Source organism: Schistocerca gregaria, chromosome 1 (assembly GCF_023897955.1).
Source record: "Schistocerca gregaria isolate iqSchGreg1 chromosome 1, iqSchGreg1.2, whole genome shotgun sequence".
NCBI lineage: Eukaryota > Metazoa > Arthropoda > Insecta > Orthoptera > Acrididae > Schistocerca > Schistocerca gregaria.
Window position 1 is genome coordinate 234356717 of NC_064920.1, and position 19680 is coordinate 234376396.

A 19680-nucleotide genomic window follows, 5' to 3' on the forward strand; every position below is an offset into this window, starting at 1 on the left:
GTTATTCAATCTGTATATTGAGCAAGCAGTAAAGGAAACAAAAGAAAAATTTGGAGTAGGTATTAAAATTCATGGAGACGAAGTAAAAACTTTGAGGTTCGCCGGTGACATTGTAATTCTGTCAGAGACGGCAAAGGACTTGGAAGAGCAGTTGAACGGAATGGACAGTGTCTTGAAAGGAGGATATAAGATGAACATTAACAAAAGCAAAACGAGGATAATGGAATGTAATCAAATTAAATCGGGTGATGCTGAGGGAATTAGATTAGGAAATGAGACACTTAAAGTAGTAAAGGAGTTTTGCTATTTAGGAAGTAAAATAACTGATGATGGTCGAAGTAGAGAGGATATAAAATGTAGACTGGCAATGGCAAGGAAAGCGTTTCTGAAGAAGAGAAATTTGTTAACATCGAATATAGATTTATGTATCAGGAAGTCGTTTCTGAAAGTATTTGTTTGGAGTGTAGCCATGTATGGAAGTGAAACATGGACGATAACTAGTTTGGACAAGAAGAGAATAGAAGCTTTCGAAATGTAGTGCTACAGAAGAATACTGAAGATAAGGTGGATAGATCACGTAACTAATGAGGAGGTATTGAATAGGATTGGGGAGAAGAGAAGTTTGTGGCACAACTTGACTAGAAGAAGGGATCGGTTGGTAGGACATGTTTTGAGGCATCAAGGGATCACAAATTTAGCATTGGAGGGCAGCGTGGAGGGTAAAAATCGTAGAGGGAGACCGAGAGATGAGTACACTAAGCAGATTCAGAAGGATGTAGGTTGCAGTAGGTACTGGGAGATGAAGCAGCTTGCACAGGATAGAGTAGCATGGAGAGCTGCATCAAACCAGTCTCAGGACTGAAGACAACAGCAACACATCAATTGGCAAAATTTGTTAAGGATTGTACGTGCCACAGTAATCAGAATGAACGAAAGTGATCCACTCGTTAAGCACTCTTATCTGCGAGAGAGCAGACGGCGATGTGTCATTGCTTTAAGGAAAGACTTGGGCAAATTGATTCGAGGAATAGATAGGAAACTACTGCTGGTTACTTGAGAGACCTTGCCCCACACTTGGAGCCCCAATAAACAGTTAATAGCACAAGTTAGGTCAGAATCATAATGAAGGCGAAATATTACTTCACTATAAGCAGGGCGGTAGTGTAACTCAAGTGACTTCTGTATCCAGTTGGTTCAGAAATGTACTTTCGCCGACACTCGCACCGACTTTCACATCTTAAAGAAACTGTGTGTTCGTTGAAAACACTACATTACAGCGTGGTTCGGATCCAACATTAACATGCAAGTGTCTTCTTACATAATTGGTAGAGCCGGTTCACTTGTCGGGAGAAGACACAGGCGCATCTAATAGGACAATGCTAAGTTATGTGCTACATTTTTGATATCAGACTTTGTGTACCTGAATTTTTTAATTGTTAACAGTATTTTCCCTCACGTGAATTAAGAAAATAAAATGGTTTTTTCTCTGACTACAACCTCGAATTACCCGCTCGCCTTGTCGCATACAAACTACAGTATTTCCGAATGCGGGTCAGAGCAACAGTCATAGTTCAGTCAGTAAAAAAATATATGTTTCAATTAGATAGGCACCAGTTCTGTATTGCAGCAGTTCGCTTGTAATTTGATTAGGAAGAATGCCCATGCTCTGTGTTGTCATTCAAAAACGTGCAGCCAGATCGTGTAACGTTCGATTGTAATCAAACTCACTGTTACCAATTATCTAACTTGACTCTAGTATTAATTTGAAAGAACTCTGACCAGTAAATAACTTCTTTGTTCACTCGTGCAATGTTCACCTGTCGCAGAAAACCAAATTTTAGAAAGATATACAGTAAGATTTGTTATTTATTTATTTATTTGTGTGTGTGTGTGTGTGTGTGTGTGTGTGTGTGTGTGTGTGTGTGTGTGTGGTGGTGGGGGGGGGGGGGGGTGAGAACGAACCCTAAGCTCGCGTTCGGGATCACAGGGCATCATTATGCATTGTCCTAATCGCTACATTACGCTTCTGACTCCTTTTCGAAAGTGCCTCGGAAAACTCTGGTTCAGGAGACTATGAAAGTTACAATTGGCTGTGTATTTTGCAAGTTCACAGCAATGTGTAAAATGTGTGACATTTGGCATGAAATAGCGTCTCTCATGGGCTTACTGTTGGTTCTCTCGCGTGATACAGCGGGATATTAATAAATGGTTGTTATCGATTTCTGGTTGATGTATTTTGAGTTATTTTTATCAGCCACTGACACAATATAGCCCTGCGTATCGTTTGTTTGTTTACTATCCCTCCACCACCGAAATTCACGTGGTATACATTTTTGAAAAAAAGAAAAGTCTAGTTGTCTTGCTAACTAAATCCCTGCTGTTCTGTATTTATGGTCGATTGTTCTCCGACTTAGAATTGTGTACTTGTACTGTGACAAGTATTACGAAAACAGTGGACGAGAATTTTACTACAGATACATCCTTGAAGTCCTCCGGAATGCAGAGACGGAGGAACGGTGACTGCCTCTCTGAAAACGCGATGCAGAAATGATTTGAGCTGTTGAACGAATAAAACCAGAGTCGGATCGAATCGGTTGAATTTTACTTATAAGGTGACTGTAAGTAACCTAATTTTTTGGTTCCATATTATCCGCTGAATGCGAATTAAATGACATCAGCTGTTTCGGCTATCCGAGTACGCTCCCCGGTCCGATAAAAGCCTCGGTAATGCCACTGTCCATTTTCTTATATCGTAGTGTTATGTACGTTTCCCTTTAAAGATCACAACGTGGCTTGATTCCAGTTCAGGTAGAATGATACTATCACAAGGAATCGATACAATTTTTATCATCGCATGCTCGTCTCGGCTTATGATACAAAAGATTTGACGATTTGTAGCTGTATGGAATATTATTTCAAGTTATTCACGATGTCACGATGACATACAAGGTAATGAGGTTACATCTGTTACCCAATTATGACCTGCGAAAATATGTGTCGGACCGGAAATCGAATTTAGACAGTGACGAGAGCGGAGACGGTGATCGGATAGTCTAAATGGTGATGGCGGGAATTCCACGTTCGAGTCTCGGTCCAGCACAATGTTGGTACGTCACTATTGGCTGATAGGTCTATACCCTCTGCGTCTGCTGTTACGAAATTCGCATTCAGCTAATCATTTGGAATAATATTTCATACGTCTATAATATTTGTATCTGGTGTTACGAAATTCGGATTCAGCTAATCATCGTCATATCATATGTAAGTATAATTTATTTAGTTAGTACGGAAATTTGCAGTATGAGTGTTTTTTTGCGTTAGTCCTCGTACGTGATATTTTGTCGTAGGGGTTGCCGCTTTCGCCCTACATCTCTGCACAATTAACTTTTTCTGAGCGATTGAGAACTGGTTTCGTCGAAAACCAACGCAAGTAGGGATCAACCACTTTCAACTGTAAATTACTAAAACATCGTCCTTCCCAATACTTTCATGCAGTTACCAACCTAGGGTATGCAGTAAGCTAGAACGGCCGTAGTGGAATTCAGTTTATAAATAACCGAGATAGCTCAAATCGTGCCTTGAGCTTTAGTAGGACAACGCAGTTGATTTACATGCAACGATATACAGTCGAAGAAGTGTCACTTTTAAGGTATCGCAGATAATTTATTAAGTCTCAAATAATACGTTTTCAACTGCACAAAGTTCTTCAGATTACTAGGAATACTTTGAATTTCTGCCCCTTGTATCTCACGGTCATCTTGACACTGTACTGCCACTAATTTTCAGTCGGCTCTCACTTAAACTCTTGCTTGAGAATCGTCATCACACTCTAGACTGGAGGTCTTGGTAATTATGTGTCGGATAATTTTCTAAACTCTTTTCTGCCTCTTGCCTCTCACGACCACCACGGCTGTGTATCCTCACTACTTTGCACTCACTTCGTTTCCACATAACTCGCACGAAAAACGTCATCACAACGTAGATTGCAGGTCGCGGTGTCGGTGTTGCGGAAACTCTCTCCCTCGGTGGTACAGTGGAGATTTTGGAGGGGGCGTGGTGAGGGAAGGGGAGGGGGCAGGGGGGCGGGGAGAGGCTGACGGTGGGCGGTACTTACAAACCAGGCGAGCATGTCCGCGTTGTCAAGCGGCGGCGTCACGACGTGGTGGTCCCTGACGATCATGGCGGCAGCGCCTCCCTCGCGGTGCTACTGGTGAGGAACACAGCGGTCGCGCCATTCACGGCGCGCTGTCACACGCACTGCTGCACGCACACGCACTGCACTTCACTAGCGAGCGAGGCCCCGGCTGCCGGTAGGAGGAGGCGAGGTGAGCGGCGCGTGTTCCGGGCCCGCGGCGTTGGCATGGCTCGCTACCTGTTGTGTGAGTCCGCGCCGGCTCGCGACTGAGCGGGCCACCTGCTCCTCTATCATCTCGCGGAGCGGCGTCGCCACTGCCGGCTATTTCGGAGGGCACTCCCCGCCGGCGAGGGCCCCACCGCGCCGCCCACCCCTCGCGACGTCCGCCGGCCGCTCGCGACTCGCCGCCGCCTTCCTCTCCCAAAAGATCCCACTCGCGCCGCCAAACAGGGCTCGCTCCCTGACGTCATTGGACACGCCGCGCAGGTGAGGAGTGACGTCATCAGCGTCCGACGTCTGGGGTCGATCTACCGAACATAGCTCATTCTCGAGCTGCATTTCAACCTTATGGTGCAGACATCCACTGGAATGGACAGCTGTTATAGGGCGCTTCCTTGGAGCTTTCAGTCTACCCTGAGAGTGTAAATGCACGCAAGTCACAGCACCAGTTGGGTGTATCCACTGGAGTGGAATGTGTGCTTTTGCAACCTACAGAGGTGCGTCCCAAGCAGAGAGCTTGAAAGGTCTCTGTTGGATTCCTTTCATATTAATTTCTTAAATCTGTTGTCATTTACGGCATAAATTCCTCTTCTAAATTTACTGTGGTGATTCTGACTGTCTGGGAGGAGAGTGAGCAGTGTAACGTGTTACTTTTACACATAAACAAGAACGATCTGTCACACTACTACACTTTAAAACACAGTTTATGTGTAATTCATGTTACACAGTCTCATACGGAACCTACATCCGCTTTCTTTTATATACTGTATATGATAAGATACCCCTTCCTTTCCGTGTGAGAGGATGAATGAGCGTCCGCAGCTCGTGGTCGTGCGGTAGCGTCCTCACTATCCACGCCCGGGTTCCCGGGTTCGATTCCCGGCGGGGTCAGGAATTTTCTCTACCTCGTGATGACTGGGTGTTGTGTGATGTCCTTACGTTAGTTAGGTTTAAGTAGTTCTAAGTTCTAGGGGACTGATGGCCGTAGATGTTAAGTCCCATAGTGCTCAGAGCCATTTGAACCACTATTTGGTGAATGAGTAAATGTACACTCCTGGAAATGGAAAAAAGAACACATTGAAACCGGTGTGTCAGACCCACCATACTTGCTCCGGACACTGCGAGAGGGCTGTACAAGCAATGATCACACGCACGGCACAGCGGACACACCAGGAACGGCGGTGTTGGCCGTCGAATGGCGCTAGCTGCGCAGCATTTGTGCACCGCCGCCGTCAGTGTCAGCCAGTTTGCCGTGGCATACGGAGCTCCATCGCAGTCTTTAACACTGGTAGCACGCCGCGACAGCGTGGACGTGAACCGTATGTGCAGTTGACGGACTTTGAGCGAGGGCGTATAGTGGGCATGCGGGAGACCGGGTGGACGTACCGCCGAATTGCTCAACACGTGGGGCGTGAGGTCCCCACAGTACATCGATGTTGTCGCCAGTGGTCGGCGGAAGGTGCACGTGCCCGTCGACCTGGGACCGGACCGCAGCGACGCACGGATGCACGCCAAGACCGTAGGATCCTACGCAGTGCCGTAGGGGACCGCACCGCCACTTCCCAGCAAATTAGGGACACTGTTGCTCCTGGGGTATCGGCGAGGACCATTCGCAACCGTCTCCATGAAGCTGGGCTGCGGTCCCGCACACCGTTAAGCCGTCTTCCGCTCACGCCCCAACATCGTGCAGCCCGCCTCCAGTGGTGTCGCGACAGGCGTGAATGGAGGGACGAATGGAGACGTGTCGTCTTCAGCGATGAGAGTCGCTTCTGCCTTGGTGCCAATGATGGTCGTATGCGTGTTTGGCGCCGTGCAGGTGAGCGCCACAATCAGGACTGCATACGACCGAGGCACACAGGGCCAACACCCGGCATCATGGTGTGGGGAGCAATCTCCTACACTGGCCGTACACCTCTGGTGATCGTCGAGGGGACACTGAATAGTGCACGGTACATCCAAACCGTCATCGAACCCATCGTTCTACCATTCCTAGACCGGCAAGGGAACTTGCTGTTCCAACAGGACAATGCACGTCCGCATGTATCCCGTGCCACCCAACGTGCTCTAGAAGGTGTAAGTCAACAACCCTGGCCAGCAAGATCTCCGGATCTGTCCCCCATTGAGCATGTTTGGGACTGGATGAAGCGTCGTCTCACTCGGAGTCCACGTCCAGCACGAACGCTGGTCCAACTGAGGCGCCAGTTGGAAATGGCATGGCAAGCCGTTCCACAGGACTACATCCAGCATCTCTACGATCGTCTCCATGGGAGAATAGCAGCCTGCATTGCTGCGAAAGGTGGATATACACTGTACTAGTGCCGACATTGTGCATGCTCTGTTGCCTGTGTCTATGTGCCTGTGGTTCTGTCAGTGTGATCATGTGTTGTATCTGACCCCAGGAATGTGTCAATAAAGTTTCCCCTTCCTGGGACAATGAATTCACGGTGTTCTTATTTCAATTTCCAGGAGTGTATGTCACCGGTTATCGTAAGATGACTACTAAAAGATAATAATGAATGTTAGTCTGGTTGGGAATTTGGTGAGCTAGACTGGATACCTGGTGAAACAGTTGCTCAGTAATGCAACGTTAACTTCCCAGATAGCTCACAGCTTTTAACCAGCTTTTATTGTATTGAATATCAGCACCGCTTTCAGAACAAATTAATGCATCAACATTACGAGCTGCCACTGAGTTTATTTTGACGGTAAACCCGAGCGTTGGAGATATTCGTAGGCGCTTGCAAAATATCTACGGTGATCCGAACAAAAGCACGGTGAGTCGTTCGGCGAGGCACCTGTCATCATCGCAATCTGTCCAATCTCCCGCGTGCCGACCGGCCGCACACAGCTGTAACTCCCGCTATGCTGGAACGTGCGGACACTCTCATTCGAGGTGATCGACGGATGTCAACCAAACGCCTCTGCTGGTAGTGGTGACATATTCGTCCACCAGAAGGAGTACTCAAAAGTGTGTGCGCTTAACCAGGTTCCTCGCCACTTAACAGCACTATAGAGCAGCTAAGGACTATCTGTGCTGAATTACTTGCCCGTTACGAGACTGATCGTCACGTTGCTGAACATCGTCACAGTTGATGAAACACGGTTTCATCACTTCCAAACGTGACGGCTATCCGTGGAGTAGCGTCGAACCACCTCCCCTCCGAAGAGAAAGTTCAAAGCCAAACCCTCAGCCGGTGAAGACATGGCGACAGTCCTCTGGGACTCTGAAGGAGTTATTCTGTTTGATATTCTCCCTCATAATGCAATGACCAACTCTGAACTGTATTGCACTACCCACAGGAAACTGAAGAAACAACTTCAGCGTGTTCGTCGCCAAAAAAGAGTAAATGAGCTTCTCCTGCGCCATGACAATGCAAGGACTCGCACAATCGTTGGAAGTCTGGTACAGAAATACTGAGCCCTGCTGCCTCTATAGCCGACCGTAATTGAGAAAGTGTTGCCGGTGCAGGGTTTTTTGCACGAACTGACCTCTCGATTATGTTCATGAATGTACAATAGTATTCATATCGGAAGCTGTGCGTGGCCGAATCATTCGCTCTAACCGTCCAGATTGCTGTTCAAACAAATCGCGAACAATTGGGGCCAGGTGACATGGCGCACTGTCAACCACAAAAATTACATCGATGTTTGACTGAAATGGTCGCCAAGTAGCCGAACATAACCATTTGCAGTCCATGATCGATTCAGTTGATTCAGTTGGACCGGAGGACTCAGCCCATTCGATGTAAACACAGCCACCAAGCTTGCATAGCGCTTTGTTCACAAACGGTGTCTATGGCTTCGTGGGGTCTGCGCCACATTCGAACCCTACAGTCAGCTCTTACCAACTGAAATAGGGATTCATCTGACCAGACAACAGTGTCCCAGTTGTCTGTGGTCCAACCGATATGGTCAAGCGCCCAGGAGAGGCGCTGCAGGCGATGTGCTGTTCGCAAAGGCAGTCGCATCGGTCGTCTGCTGCCATGGCCCATTAACGCCCGATTTCGCCGTAATGTCCTAACGGCTACGTTCGTCGTACATTCATTTCTGCGCCTATTTCAAGCAACGTTGCTTGTCTTTAAGCACTGACAACTCACGCAATCGCCTCTGCCCTCGGTCGTTAAGGGAAGGTCGTCGGCCACTGCGTTGTCCATGGTGGGAGGTAATGCCTCAGATTTGGTATTCTCGGCACACTCTTGACACTGTGGATCTCGGAATATTGAATCTGCTTGTTATTTCCGAAATGAATTGGCCACGCATCTAGCTCCAACTAGCATACTGCGTTAAAAGTGTGATAATTCCCGTCGTGCGGCCGCAATCACGCCGCAAACCTTTTTACATAAATCACCTGAGTACAAATGACAGTCCGTCAACGTACTGCCCCTTTACACCGTGTGTACGCGATACTAACGCCACCTGCATATTGCTATCCATGACCTTTGTCACCTCAGTGTAAGGCAAATGCCAGACTGAGATTCATTGGATGCAACCTCGAGAAACGCAGTCCACTCACAGAGGAGGTAGCTTACTAAACCTTCGTCGGGCCGATACTTGAATACTGCTCCAGTGTAAGATCCGTACCTGACAGAATGACACAGGAACTGGAGAAAATCAGAAGAAGAGCAATGCGTTTCGTCACATATTCATTCAGTAAGCGTGAAAACGTCACGGAGATGCTCAGACAACTCCAGTGGCAGACTCTGGGAAAGAGGTGTTTTTCATCACGTTACGGTTTATTGTGAAACTTCCTAGGGGTATGTAAAATGCATGATGACCTCTCGGCGCCTGAACAAAGTGACGTGGGGCAGTGACTATGGAGTTGGAAACGCTTTCGTGGCGAGTGGAATTCAAATTTTCACACTGCTATTCAGGATTTATGGGATCCTTGATTTCACTAAAACGATTCCTTTGACAAGGACACGGCCGATTTCCTTCACCGTTCTCGTCTAATACTACATTGTATTCCGTCTCTTGTAGCCAACTAGATGCTGAACTCTAATTTTCTTTCTTTCTACCTCCTGTATAAAGAACACGCAGGACTTTTGCCATTGTGTCCCGACAGTGACTGTTTCTTCCACTGATTGCTTTAGTTCTTATTCTTTTGCTAGTCATCCCCATTTTCTTTTGTTTTTATTTGCTCTAGGTATAGCTGTTTGAGACTTATGATCCATTGCGTTGACAGAAGTTGGAAATCGAATACTTATTGCGCGCCTTAGTAACTTCAAACTCGCAGTTTTCAAACTATTGCTTATTAACACAACTCGTAATTGCAACAGTGGACAATTAGTATAGAAGAACTATCCCTATTGCAATGTGCTGTAAATCGTCCTCCAAGTTTCTCTTGTTATTAAAACTGGATATCCCTGTCAGAAAGGAATGGTCTGTATGCTTATGTTAACCTTGCATTCCTAACTACACTGCAACCCATTTCATAGATACTCCACCAGCTTCAATGTGAAAATCTTAGTGAATGATACTTAAACTGGCAGTGTTCGAGCAAGACTTGTAACTGCGTATCTGCGAGTCTGAACTGTGTATGGGCGATAGTGCCTGAAACCTTTTACCTTGAAATAATAAAACAGCGACCGACAAACTGGAAAATAAGTGTATCTTCTGTTCGTGTAAACTTCCGGTAGAGCTCTTGTGGCTACCAGCACCTTCCAAAGGATTCGTCCGCGCAAGACTATCTCCGTTTCTTTCGTTACGGCCAGCCTCTTCTGTGCTTGGACGCCACGTTCATCTAGCTTCTGGCGGTATTTACGCATATTGTCCGTCTCCTCTATGATGTGACGTCACAACTGGATACTTGTTTACTTGCTCTGAAAGGCAAACCGTCCGTTGTGTGGGCTCCTCTGTCGGTTTTATAGCCAAGCGTTCATAATTTGGCATCGCTCGGGCGGTTTTTTTTTATCGAACACCATGTCAGCACCTGTTACACGGCAGCTCGTAGCAGGTAAGCAGCTACATGACGCTTCACTGAGTGACTGCCAAGTGTTACATTCTCTAGTCTACCTAATGGCTTACTAGTGACGAATACAGTTGGATAACTTGGCACCACAACTGCCGACAGCTTTCAATTTATTGTAACACTTAACCTACTACAACTGTATGAGTTAATTTTCGCACTACACCACAAATCAACAGAGGAAAATGTTACTGGTGGTGAAACGGATGTTACTCATTTAACTCATGGAGAAAATTCTCTATAAGTTCGTTCATTAAGCACATATGTATTCCGAAAAAACAGATTACTTCAGAGTGAAGACAACTACTGCCACGAACCAAAATGAAAGTTATAGGCGAACTAATGTACACAAAATAAATATGTCCAAATATTAAACATTTACAGGCTTTTAACATTTTTCCTGGAACTCCCGATACCAGTAAAACTAAATCATTTCACAGTAGGTTCATCACTCTAAAGTCTGATGCTGAAAATTTCCTGTCATGTTTGGTGTTGCGGGATCCTCAACTGCGCGGTTATCAGCGCCCGTACAAAGTCCTACCCTTTGGAGGCAGGTGAAAATCCCTGATCCCGTGCTGGGGAAGCGGGAAGACGACCGCGAGACCACGAGCTGTGTATTCTACACATTGACTGGACACTATGTTAGGTACTACGCGGCCTCCTCCGATTGGTCTGCACTTCTGTAAACATTTGTGAAAACAAGGAGGTAAAACTCAGATTTGGGGACCGAGCGTAAACTGACCGAAGAAGATGGGGTAAGAAAATGGAACAAAGTGGAAAAAGCCACAACCGATGTCTTACGAGCAAGCTAGGTTTTTATCCGGTTTACACTAGAGCATTCATCCTGGCTTTCCATGACGATTCACTTCTGGAGAACGTCAAAATCGTGGTTTACTGCTGCAGTGTGAAGCCGTATTTCTTACCCTCGGAGCTTTTCTTTAAGCGCAAACGCTTCGGGTGTACACTCTAAGACGGAGGGAGGGAGGGAGGGAGGAAGGGAAGGAAGGAGGGAAGGTGGGAGGGAGGGAGGGAGGAAGGGAAGGAAGGAGGGAAGGTGGGAGGGAGGGAGGGGGGAAGGAGGGAGGGAGGGAGGGAGGGAGGGGGGAAGGAGGGGGGAGGGTTGGAGGGAAGGAGGGAGAGGGAGAGGGGGGGAGAGGGAGAAAGAGAGAGAGAGAGAGAGAGAGAGAGAGAGAGAGAGAGAGAGAGAGAGAGAGAGAGGCGGCCCATGAAGGAATTACACGAATGGGACAGAAATCGGTGCACAAAGGAACAAATGATACAAATGATAAAAATCTCAGAAAATTCGATGATTTATTCAAGAGACAGAGCTTCACAAATTGAGCAAGCTAGTAACGCGTTGGTCCATCTCTGGCCCTTATGCGAGCAGTTATTCGGCTGGGCATCGATTCGCAGAATCGCTGGATGTCTTCCTAAGGCATATAGTGCCAGATTCTGTGCAACTGGTGCTTTAGATAGTGAAAGTCCCGACACAGTTGGGTGGGTCCTGTCCATAATGCTCCTAACGTTCTCAGTTGCGGAGAGATCTGGTAGGCCCTGCAGGTCGAGTTAGGGATTGGCAAGAAGGAAGACAAGCAATAGAAACTCTCACCGTGTGCGGGAGGGCTTTGTCTCGTTGAAATATAAGCCCAGGATGGCTTGCCATGAAGAGCAACAGAACGGGGCGTAGAATATCGGCGACGTACCGCTGTGCCCCGGATAACAAGCAAAGGAGTCCTACTATGAAAATAAATGGGCGTAAATCATGGTTGTCGGGCTATATGGCGGACGAGACTCAGGCTGATACTCCATCGCTGTCCGGGATGTCTCCAGACAGGTCTTCGGCCTGGAATCTCATTGAATGGAGTAGCACCGTCTTCAGTGATGAGTCCCGCTTAGGAATGAGTCCCACTGACCAGCGTCTTCAAACATTACACGTAACTTCAAACTTTTTCGAAGCATTTTATCGTTGTCGGCTCCCACTAAATAATGAATTCCTCCGTCGTGTATCTCGCGAGAAGTCTGTGAAGGTTCAACTAGAGAGATCCGAACTGACATGGAGGCTTATCAACATCCATTCTTCTCGCGAACCATTCGCTACTGGAACAAAAGAGGGAAGACGAGACAGTGGCAAACAAACAGCAGCTCGTGGTCGTGCGGTAGCGTTCTCGCTTCCCGCGCCCGGGTTCCCGGGTTAGATTCCCGGTAGGGTCAGGGATTTTCTCTGCCTCGTGATGACTGGGTGTTGTGTGATGTCCTTAGGTTAGTTAGGTTTAAGTAGTTCCAAGTTCTAGTGGACTGATGACCATAGATGTTAAGTCCCGTAGTGCTCAGAGCCATTTGGCAAACGAAGTACCCTCTGCTACATACCTTAAGGTGTCTTGTGGAGTATAGGTGTAGATGTACGTGTTTGTTCGTGTGAGGCCTTTAGGATCCAAGATGCTACTCCAAGCGGGTGTAAATTGAATGTGCGCAACGGAAAGTAATAAAGGCTAAAATGAAGATTTGGCCCTGTCTGACTATCTCCTGAAGCAGATCTTAGGATCTCTTAATGGACTTAATATAAATGAATGATTAAGGCAACTAATACTACTAAATGGTAAACGTTCTTCCTGCTTATATATTTATTGTAGATTAAACAAAAAACCTGTATATTACAAAGTTTACATTTCCTAAGTAATACTAATCAATTGTCGAACTCTGCCCCTTATTATGACTGCGCGGTCTAATATCAATAACGCGAAATGACTGACATCACCTACGCATCAGACACTAGAAGACACTACTTTCAAAGATGATCTACGGTGGTCTGGAATCTCAGTGGAAATTCACTAACGTGATCACAGCTGTTTAGCTTTATAGCCCTAATAAGCCGAAGCAAATTGCGATATCACCTTATGTACTGGGTCTGTTGCGTCGGCATGTTGGTTCTAGTACACTTCTGCGGCGATGGAAGAACTTCTGTCACGAAATAAAAACTCCTTCAAACACTAAGCAGGCAGAAGGCGGTCCTCTTACGAATATACTCTAATACTGTCTTATCCTCTCTGTGTTCTACAGACGAGAAACGCGAACTCCCAGCCACAAGGACGGAGTTCGGATAACGTCTCAACGTAAGTATAAACAGAGGAAGTGCTCTCAATTACTGAACGCCGCGTACTCAGCGACGACATCCAACCCGGAGGTGAAGTCCAGAATCGTATGGGTTCGCAACAGAACAGTGCCAAATAAGTCCGTCTTCATCAACAAAGATGATACCAAGCGACCGTCACACACGGGCGCTCACAACGGAAGACCTCGTCTCTGGACTACTGGCCTCCTAGTAAGGCTCGGCTCCTCACCATCGTAATTCCGAAAGCGAATCATACTCCCGAAACCACGGAATATTCTCCTTCTCTCCAGATTGTTCTGAACGCCGCCCAACCATATTTTTGTCGTCCAGCGCGGAAAGTTTGCAAGGAAACCCTATACTTGTACAATGGTGCGCTTCTGCATAAAAATCATTGGGAATGACCCAGCCTGCGTGGTTTCCTAGGTGCCGCTTCTTCGTTCCTCGCACCTGCGTCCAAGTAGTAGCTACTACTACAGCGGCCGGCCGTCACGCTACTGTGCTCCAGAGCTCAGGTGCCCCGACGTTCGTCTAGCTACTTCCTGTATTTAAGCAGGACCAACAGCTGTGAGGGCCTTCCACCCAGAGCTTGAGTTGTGCCTGCCGTTTCATCTCCACTGGCGTTCCAACCTCTACTAATACAGGCGATCATTCATTACGCCGCTTTTATAATAAAGACACTCCATCACCTTTCATGCAATAAGCGTTAACAATTATTTACAGGGCGTACGTGTCAGTGCCAGTATCCATTAATATTCATATATACGATGTACAACCTGAAACGTCTCCTTTGAAAAATTTATGAATTACTGTGCTGATAAACATGTTATGTTATTTCATTTTCAAACAGCTGAGCAAAACTGAACGTACTCAGACATTCACTAAAGTGACACACAGTATTTGTAGCGCAACTCAATCTGACTTTCAACAATCCCTACAACAGAATGGCCCTCACTAACAATAACCTATATCTTTCATGAATTCTTACCTCTTCGTTACTCGAATTACTGCAATACAGTGAGCGCCAATACTGCCACCTAAATAAAAGATTCTAATTGCTGAAGGCACTAACTACTGATAGGCATAGAAAAAGAAAGATTTTGATAGAGAACAAACAATGTTCATGACATCCAGTCTTACAAATTTATTGTCTCTGTCCAGATCATCCGCTCTCGAAACTCCCCCATCTCACTCCCCACATCCACCAATACTCGCGGCTCACCTCCAACTGCGCAACGCTACGCGCTGTTAACACCCAGCTACCCAACACTACAATAGCAAACAACAATGCAAACCAGCCACAGACTGCACACAGCACAGTTAGTGATTTTCATACAGAGCGCTACGTGGCGTTACCAATAAAAAAAACCTAAACAGCCTACTTCCAAACCTATCAAATGATATCTAATTGTGGTTGTAGTTCACGGCGAAGTAAGTGAACGAGTGCTTGAAAGGTGCGAAATTATAACTTTACTATATTTACTATAAAAAACAATAGCTCACGCAAACAGAGTCTCGCCTGGCTCGAATCGTGTCTGTTTTAAAATTGGAGCGTGATGCCTCCCATGTCTCTCCGCGACATATTGTTCTGCTGTCGCCGGCGCCTGGCTTATGCTGTCCCACCGAGTCCTTGGCTACTGGCGCCGGGCGCTGGGAAGCCGTCCAATTAGGAAGGCCGCCATATTCCGCCGCCGTTATCAAAGGTCCGCGTGTCAGCACCTGGAGGATAATTTAACAAAAGTAGCATTTTACTCGGAACGCCGCAGGACAACTTTCCTTCCTTAAAAATTTGGACGCAATATTTTGACCTTGAAAATGCTGCAAGCAAAACTTTTTCGAAGCTGTTCACTAGCGCAATATCTTTGTGCGTTTTAATGAAATCATCTCCTAAACGCCGGACTCGGTGGCCTCGCGGTTAAGGCGCTCAGTCCAGAACAGCGTGACTGCTACGGTCGCAGGTTCGAATCATGCCTCGGGCATGGATGTGTGTGATGTCCTTAGGTTAGTTAGGTTTAAGTAGTTCTAAGTTCTAGGGGACTGGTGACCTCAGATGTTAAGTCCCATAGTGCATATGGGCATCTTCTGGCAGTAAAACGTAGTCTTTGGTTTGCCTTCCCCACCACAACATCTATGTCATCTTTCTAACTTAAATTATTGTAATTGCTATTCCTAGGCATTTAGTCGAACTGACAGTCTTTAATTTTGTAAGATTTGCCGTGTGAATGACCTCACATTTTCCTGTGCTGAAAGACAACTACCACTTTACGCACAGTTCAAATATCGTGTCTAAGTCATTTTGCAGTTAGTCATCTATAATTTTATCTGAAACCGTCATCTCAGTGTGTCTGAACACGCTAAACTCCACAACCAACTCCACAAATACTAGACGTCGTGTCTGTGTGTTTGTCCGTTTGATCACGCTACTCGCCTTAACTGGCTGGCTCTGGGCACTATGGGACTTAACTTCTGAGGTCATCAGTCCCCTAGAACTTAGAACTACTTAAACCTAACTAACCTAAGGACATCACACACATCCATGCCCGAGGCAGGATTCGAACCTGCGACCGTAGCAGTCACGCTGTTCTGGACTGAGCGCCTTATGGTTGATTTACAAATTATTAAAACCTCAAACGACACTTGAGAGGAAGCTATTCTCTTTTGGAATATGATCGCAAATATTCGCCATCTTGCATTGCACTTCAAATATCGTGACAAATGAATTGTAGTTAGAAACGTGAAAGTTCAGGGTATAAAGTCTCATTATCGCTGGGATGATTAGAGTGTGAGCAGCAGCATAGAAGGGCAAGGATGGGTGCTCCACATCATATAGGATCTTACTGAATGGAAAAGATTCATAGGCTGGCTTATTTAGTCTCATATGTGTGACAGACTATACTGTGCATATATCTGATACTGTATAATGTAGCTGTTGCTTACTAAACATTTTCTAATTATGAGATATCTGAGTCTATACAAATCTGCACTCATTGATCTCAGTGTTCAAAAAGTTGGCAGTTGACCGTGAAGAAAAATAAATGCAACATATTCCACGTAAGTAGGGGAAGAGATGCATTACTCTTCGAATTCTTTTGGTGAAAACTCAATGGTAAAAGTAACGATCATAAAAATATCTAGGAGTAACCATACAGAGCGACCTATTGTGGAATAACCACATAATGGTGGCAAAAGCAAGTGGGTGGCTGAAATTCATAGAAAAATCTTGAGGAAATGTAGTTCATTCAGAAAAGTAGTCGCATACGAAATACATATTCTACCGATTCTTAGTAACTGTTCGTCAGTGTAAGATTCTTGGGAACTAAGATTAACGGAAGAGATAGAGAAGATCCGACCAAGGACGCCATTTTTCGTCCCAGAATTATTTATCAAGGGCAGATGCGTTACTGAGATGCCAGACAAACTCCAGTTGCAGCCATTACAGGAGAGGCGTTGTGGGTTTTGTTGAGGGTCACTGCTGACATTCGGAGAGCATAATTTCGAAGAAGAGTCGGGCAGTACATTACTTCATCCCACATATATGTGACGAAATGACGACGACAAAAAGCTCGGAGAAATTTATAGACAGAACTTTATCGACAGACGTTGTTCCAATGGCTCATTTGGGAATGAAATGGGAAAACTTCCATCACACACTGTAAAGTGGAGTAAAGGACTACAGGTTGACCCTTAAGTCTGTCAACACCTGATAATGCATTAATGGACAGAATAATATAGGTAGAGAGGTAAAACTCGAAACACATATCTCACATGACATGGCGTTTTATTGAAACCAAAACCGAGCATAATAACCGGCCAACAGATGGCAATGGACAGCAATAAGTCAGTGATGCCGCATGAGAACACCGACGATTAAACAATTTGGGCTACCGAAAATCCTAGAACTGTGGTGGAAACCCCAATAAGTGACGAGAAAGTCACGATGTGGCGTAGAATTAGCACATCAGTCGTGATTGGATACAGTTTCTTCGAGAAAATGCTGGGTTATGCTTTGCAGCCTGTCAGTGTAACGGATGTGAGGTACGTCGATAAGTTAGAGAACTGTTTCTTCCATGGCCTGGCTACCAAACAAGATGCTGATAAACACTATTATGCCGGACGGCGCTCCACCCCACATTGCTACATGCGTGAAAGATCTCTTGCGCACATCGTTTGGTATGGATCGCGTGCTGAGACACCACTTCTGTTATGGTTGGCCTCCCTGGTGACCATCCTCAATCCATCTGGTAACTGGCAGATTAAAACTGTGTGCCGACCGAGACTCGAACTCGGGACCTTTGCCTTTCGCGGACAAGTGCTCTACCAACTGAGCTACCGAGCACGACTCACGCCCGGTACTCACAGCTCTACTTCTGCCAGTAGGAAGTTTCATATCAGCGCACACTCCGCTGCAGAATGAAAATCTCATTCTGGAAACATCCCCCAGGCTGTGGCTAAGCCATGTCTCCACAGTATCCTTTCTTTCAGGAAAGCTAGTTCTGCAAGGTTCGCAGAAGAGCTTCTGTAAAGTTTGGAAGGTAGGAGACGGATACTGGCAGAAGTAGAGCTGTGAGTACCGGGCCTGAGTCGTGCTCGGTAGCTCAGGTGGTAGAGCACTTGCCCGCGAAAGGCGAAGGTCCCGAGTTCGAGTCTTGGTCGGGCACACAGTTTTAATCTGCCAGGAAGTTTCATGTCAGCGCACACTACGCTGCAGAGTGAAAATCTTATTCTGGCATCTGGTAACTGGTTGTGAAGTTACCTGAAGTCGCAATTCTCACCGCTACCGAGATCGTTCGACCTCGTCGGGGACGGTAAATGACAACACGGACGGCAGGTTTTCACCATACCTACTGATAAGCTGTACAGTACTGTTCAAAACACTGTTCCTTGACTGCAGGTACCGTTGATAAACATGATGAGCATTATTTACAAATGAAGTCGCCTTAGCTAAAAATCAACTGCTATGCTTATTATTCCTTTTGTATCGTATGAAGCTCCACCTGCTGGTCATTTTGCGTACTTTTTGTGGTTTCAATGTCAAAGGGATTGCCGCAGTGGCTCACACTAGTTCCCGCAAGGGCAACACATGCTTGGAATGACATGGCGTTTTGTTAGAACCAAAAAAAATACAAAAGTTCTAGACGTGTCCGACAGATGGCGCTTCATCTGATCGGAACAGCAATAATTAGCATAACAAAGTAAGACGAAGCAAAGATGATGTTCTTTACAGGAAATGCTCAATATGTCCACCATCGTTCCTCAACAATAGCTGTAGTCGAGAAATAATGTTCTGAACAGCACTGTAAAGCATGTCCAGCGTTATGGTGAGGCATTGGCGTCGGATGTTGTCTTTCAGCATTCCTAGAGATGTCGGTCGATCACGATACACTTGCGACTTCAGGTAATCCCAAAGCCAACAATCGCACGGACTGAGGTCTGGGACTTGGGAGGCCAAGCATGACGAAAGTGGCGGCTGAACACACGATCATCACCAAACGATGCGCGCAAGAGACCTTCCACGCGTCTAGCAATATGGGGTGGAGCGCCATCCTGCATAAACATCGTACGTTCCAGTAGGTGTTTATCAGCCAGGCTGGGGATGATGCGATTCTGTAACGTATCGGCGTACCTCTCATCCGTCACGCTAGCAGTTTTGCTGTCCAGCGCCATCTGTCGGACATTTTGTGAACTTTTTTTTTGTTCCAATAAATCCCCATGCCATTCCAAGCATGTGTGTTAATTTTTACCTCTCTATGTACATTATTCCGTGGTTTATTAAGTTTTCAAATATATACTGACTTTTTGATCACCCGGTAAATTATTCCGTGGAAGTATCGAATTTTCTTACGTTAATGGACATTTGAGTCACCCTGTCGGAGCAGGGAGGTGTAGAATAGCCTTGTTTATGGAAGTTTCTCTTGTACTCAAATAAAAATCAATCTTAGCTCTCTAATAAAAATGTTTGTTAGAACTTGAAAATAGCATTCACTTAGATTGAAGTGTCAAAGAAAGATCTGCAATTTAATGTTGCGAATTGGAGAGCAATACGGGGGTTCTGAAATACTTTTATGAAAAACGAGGAAATTTCCTAGACGATGCTTCTCTCTTGTACAGACGAGTATTTTTACAGCGAGAGAATTAAGTCTCACAGGGACAACGCGACATATTGGCAACATTCCACGGCTCAGGACAAGCGAGGTCCTTAAAGAAAAAGACGAGGCGCAGCGTCGCTAGGCGAGAGTAAATAAACATGCTACATTA

General features: G+C 46.0%; 1 protein-coding gene and 1 non-coding gene across 3 annotated transcripts in view; both read right to left on the reverse strand.

Annotated features, from left to right (window-relative positions):
- The window catches only part of LOC126338532 (serine-rich adhesin for platelets-like), a 2400280-nt gene that overhangs the window by 1697640 nt on the left and 682960 nt on the right, over positions 1–19680 (reverse strand). The window contains exon 1 of one of the 2 annotated variants that reach the window (XM_050001561.1): positions 4115–4403. The exons of the other annotated variant lie outside the window; for it this stretch is intronic. Coding sequence (XP_049857518.1) covers positions 4115–4180 — 66 coding nt within the window. The 5' untranslated portion in view covers positions 4181–4403. Of the gene's footprint in view, positions 1–4114; positions 4404–19680 lie in introns of those variants that run through there. 2 annotated transcript variants of the gene reach the window in all.
- Positions 17688–17762, reverse strand: Trnas-cga (transfer RNA serine (anticodon CGA)). The gene has a single exon. It is a non-coding gene; the product is annotated as a tRNA-Ser (tRNA).